The 4,811-nt window shown below is 38.5% G+C and overlaps 1 protein-coding gene across 1 annotated transcript in view; it reads right to left on the minus strand.

Annotated features, from left to right (window-relative positions):
- Positions 1-4,811, minus strand: part of LOC128873582 (NPC intracellular cholesterol transporter 1 homolog 1b-like) — a 7,915-nt gene that overhangs the window by 763 nt on the left and 2,341 nt on the right. Inside the window, exons 8-22 of the mRNA XM_054117254.1 lie at positions 4,536-4,753; positions 4,213-4,311; positions 3,927-4,129; positions 3,526-3,726; positions 3,219-3,423; positions 3,008-3,124; positions 2,736-2,916; positions 2,249-2,376; positions 1,910-2,167; positions 1,664-1,827; positions 1,414-1,529; positions 1,180-1,319; positions 881-1,077; positions 560-791; positions 335-448 (exon numbers count right to left, since the gene is read on the minus strand). Coding sequence (XP_053973229.1) covers positions 335-448; positions 560-791; positions 881-1,077; positions 1,180-1,319; positions 1,414-1,529; positions 1,664-1,827; positions 1,910-2,167; positions 2,249-2,376; positions 2,736-2,916; positions 3,008-3,124; positions 3,219-3,423; positions 3,526-3,726; positions 3,927-4,129; positions 4,213-4,311; positions 4,536-4,753 — 2,573 coding nt within the window. The remainder of the gene's footprint in view (positions 1-334; positions 449-559; positions 792-880; positions 1,078-1,179; positions 1,320-1,413; positions 1,530-1,663; positions 1,828-1,909; positions 2,168-2,248; positions 2,377-2,735; positions 2,917-3,007; positions 3,125-3,218; positions 3,424-3,525; positions 3,727-3,926; positions 4,130-4,212; positions 4,312-4,535; positions 4,754-4,811) is intronic.

Consider the following 4,811-nt stretch of genomic DNA (forward strand, 5'->3'; position numbering starts at 1 on the left):
GTTATCGTTATCGTTATCGTTATCGTTATCGTTATCGTTATCGTTATTATTATCGTTATCATTATCGTTATCGTTATCATTATCATTATCATTATCATTATCATTATCATTATCATTATCATTATCATTATCATTATCATTATCATTATCATTATCATTATTAGGTCTGGGTTAGTTCTGACAATGAGCTAACCCTAATTGCGGGTTTTTTTGTTTTCTCTCGGTTGTAAAAAAGAAGAGAACAAAGTCCGTAATACGTGTTACATATTACATGTATACGTTACTCGACCCTATGAATTCGAGGAACGCAAGTACGAGTACTCTCTATACTTACGGAACTTCCCATTTCGTTAAGAGTCTCCGAGGCTCGATCGATTTTCGTACTTGCCGTGGAATGTAAATACGAATGTATGATATGACTGCAAAATTCTACGGAAATACCAGCGGCCTGTAAAAAGAAATGTTGTACGCTTGCGAATTAATTGATAGAGTTGATTCTTCGTTTCGTTTGTTTCGACCGCGAGTGGAAGAGATACGAGCATCTTATTGCGAGACGTACCATTACCAAATTGACGAGAGATACCGCGTTCAATTGGATATTCCACCAATACATGAGTCCTCCTATGTTTACGATGATCATGAGTACCGTCAGTACCACCATTACTGCCGAGAATAACGAGAGTCCAGTGAGAAACGCTGTCACGATAAAAATGACGAGGAGAGAGAAGCCCAACGATGATAAAGTTTCTTGCCAGATTGTGAGATATTGTTCGTAATAGACGTAGAATACGCTGAAATAATTTCCCCTTGTAGTATTACCAATGCGTACGAGTAGAGATTGTTTAAGAGTAACGGGCTAGTAGGGATGTATCTAACGAACCTGTATGGAAATACAGTTATCTTCTGATCGGTTAAACTTTTGTTATTTATCATCGTTGTGATGTTTTCCGCTATCGTTCTTACGGACTTTAGGGATTCGTACCAATCCGACGATTTCTTTAACGGAGTATGATAACCCATAAAGTAACTGTCGCCAACATCGGTCAGTCCATATTTATCAACGTAGTAATTAATTCCCTGAAAAATTTCAAATAACGTTGGATTCGCGTAATATAATCGAGACGCGTATCTATGTACATGTCCAAGTACACGCTATGGTAAGAAGAGAAAGAAACTTACATCGAGATACGATGGCCGACCAGATTTCGCGCAATTTTCATCCGGTATGTCTTCCAGAAAATACGGTATGTATTTTCGAAAACTGTTTGCGTCTGGTCGAGAGTCGGTTTTTCGAATGTCGCACTCTTTACACGTGTCAACTACAAAACACAGATGTATGTATGTATGTATGTATGTATGTATGTATGTATGTATGTTTATAGCGAGGAATATTTCAATAACATTGCCAATTACCATTCCAATGAGGACAAAAGGATTGATTGCTCGGAAAATACATGCAACATTGGGGAATCGTTGACCAGTCTATGTAATCGTCTATCCAGGAGGAAGCTGCTTTCGATAAATACGAACTACAAATAAACGGTTTCGATGAGTAATTTAACCTGGCTTGGTTGCGATTAAATAAACGTAGTTTTGCCTATACGTTAAAAGCAGGTAAAAGCAGATTCTAAAAGAGACATGCGATATATTTATGTATACGAACACGTCAGGTTGTTTCGATGCAGAGTAGATTTGCGTGTAAAGAGAATCGGTATTACATTCTTGACCGCCGCAAATTATATTTTGAACCTCTTTCTTGCTATAATTCAGCCCGGGAGTTAGAACAAAGTAAACAGGGGGACCCATCGACAATAGATCCTCCATAAACTGAAAATATCCAGATTGATTAAGTTAGGTATACGATTGCCGTAATCGCTGTTATCATTATCGAGATGAATGGATACGTTACTTGGAAATATTTCAACACGTAAGAATCTGTGGGCATCGACAACTGTTGTTCCAAACCGATACTTATATTTGGTATCGTTACGGCGTGTACGACTAGGACCACGGAGAATACGATTATTACGATTATTCTGATCGGTGTCTTCATAAGGTAAGGCGTATAAAAACGTTTAAATATCGTTTGTATTAAACTGTGATTCCGATCGGTTTCCAACTGCTTTTCCTTCATTTTCACGCAACAAAACACATCCAATAAATTATTCTGAAATATCGTCAACGATCGTTACGCTATCCATGCTATATTCCCTTATTGTATAGTAAATACATACGTAATGTTTCTTACCTCGGATCTTTGAGCGTCTAATGACAAAAGGCTGACAAAAGCTGTTATTTGTAAGAAAAAATTAATTAGGATGGAAAAAAACGCGTAAAGCGCAAAAGTATTTACAGCCGGCATCGTAGACAGTGTTCCTGTAACGATAGTTTGTATTTGTTAATAATGTAAAAACGAATGGTACGATGCGTTAGTCGAGATCAACTTTTTATTCGATAACGATATGAATCGTTGAATCGTTGAATCGTTGAATCGTTGAGGCATCTTGCGACCGCAAAGTAACACGTTTCGATCGTACGCAAAGCGTAAATAAATAAATACAGCTCCGAGCGGGCCAATTGTTTACCGGCGTAATTTCGCGGAAATATCGTGTTTGGAATCGTGTTGTCGAACGTAACGCGTTTCTCCTTTGTTCTCGAGCTTCTAGCCGTGTAGATATACCCTATGCCCTATACGTACACAATTTAGTACAATGTAATGTATACCAAGTACTAACCGATCAAGAAACAGAGACACTCGGAAGTACTGGTAAGCAAAATCGACGGACCAACTTCGACCATAATTCTTCCGATATGATCGGGTATCGATTCTTCGAAACGTTTTGGATTTCTCTCGTGCCTTTGGACCAATATAAATATATTATCCACGCCCACGGCTAGTACCAAAAATGGAATTACCTGTGTGGATACGAATAATTTATACATTTATCCATCATTTCTATGTTTCTATGTACTTTGGACATTTATTATTATGCAGTATTTCGCTCACCTCGATGGTAAGTAACGTCGTGGGTACTCCGATGTAGCCAAATACACCGAGGGAACAAGCTACGGACGCCATTACTATGATTATTCCGCCAATACTGAGCATCATTTTACTGTTTGTCTAAAATCATACGAGAAATAGTCGGTTTCGAAAGAACGTTTCATGTATTTTGCATGAAACAGTTAGTTGGTTAAGAAACGAGGAGAAAACTTACAAAGTATCCTTTGAAGCTACAGCTTATTTTACCGAGAGCAACGGTAACGTAAACAAACATTAACGCGTAGCTGAAAACTACTGTCGATACTTCTGCTCTCGACGATCTCTCCAATTCGTCCTGAATCGATTTTTCGCTACTATACGCGACATCCATAAATTTCGGACGATCGATAACGTCCCATTCTTTCATGAAATCGAGAAACCTAAAACGTCCACGGTATATACATGTATGTATGTATGTATAGTACGGTCCTTGTCTTGTTTTCTGGTCGCGTATCTATGGTGTTGGTATGTTTGGATCTTACCGCTGTTCCCATTTGTGTGTCGATTCGAGTGCAGATTCGTTTAACGAGTTTTTTACTAGAAAAGTTAAAACCAATCCGGTTGCCGTTATGTAATCTTTCGAATCGTAAAGAAACTTGTTGTCTCGAAGAAATCCTCCGTAGGCTATCGCAGGCACGACTGGTCCTTTGTACGGTGCCATGCAGCCAGGATTGTACGCGTTTCTTCGGAACAAGGATAAAACGTTTTGTTTCGTTTCGTTTTGTTTCATTATACATACTATTAACCCAGACACCTGGCCTATCGATTCCTTTTATGTTGCGTTGTGCTTTCTTTATGCACGTTACGCACTATACAACTACCATATAATACAAACTACATATTTTCTATGTTTACTATACATACGACTAGCATTTTTACTCACTGCGCGCACTCGTACAAATGATCCAAATAATTTCTTTCGTACGGACCGGAAACAGTCGTTCGATTAAAAGTTTCGAGATCGTTTTGAAAATATCCCCAAACGCTTTGAACGGTGCAAAGATTCAAAGTAGTGGGCCCTGTAAAATCACTCCGAACTGGAGCATAGCAAATGCGTTCCAATCCTTCTCCAACGTCTTGTCCAAGCTGTACATTTCCATTACGTTCACTTTTCTTTTTCCTTTTCTTTAGTTTACTAACAATCCCTTACGACAAATAGAAATACTTACTTGGAGAATTTTATTTTGAAGATCGTATACAGCGAGTAAAAATTCCTTAGCAAAGACGGGACCAAATTCAAGAGGCCCGTTCGATGTGTTGTGCAGCACCTATGTAGAATCGGTACATGACTGTGTATCTCTTTTATTTTTGATGAAGCGCGGATAACGAAAATCTTGAAAGCTACTGGTAGAGAGTTCAAAAGTCCCGGTAATATGGTGTATACGGCAGAGATATACCTCGTAGCTCGTTTCGACGCGACATACTTGGAATTAGTTGAGTACGTATGGCGCGTATGATACGTGACACGAGTTTGTCGTGAAAGCAAGTTTACCTTATCGAGTCCCACCGATTTTATATAAATCTGTTCCGTTCTGTAGAAAGGTTGAAAATGTGAATCGAAATAATCTTTCTCGATTCTTGATCTGCTGGAGGGCGCCGCCCAAATTTCAATCGGATCGCTTGTTACGGAAAGCCGAGTAATGCCGTAGCTCAGTCCCAATATTACATACGAAATCGTAAATAGTGCTATGACCGGATACTTTGCGAACGCTGTTACACGCATAATAATAATAATAATAATAATAATAATAATAATAATAATAATAAT

The sequence above is a fragment of the Hylaeus volcanicus genome, chromosome 3, assembly GCF_026283585.1.
Source record: "Hylaeus volcanicus isolate JK05 chromosome 3, UHH_iyHylVolc1.0_haploid, whole genome shotgun sequence".
Classification (NCBI taxonomy): Eukaryota; Metazoa; Arthropoda; class Insecta; order Hymenoptera; family Colletidae; genus Hylaeus; species Hylaeus volcanicus.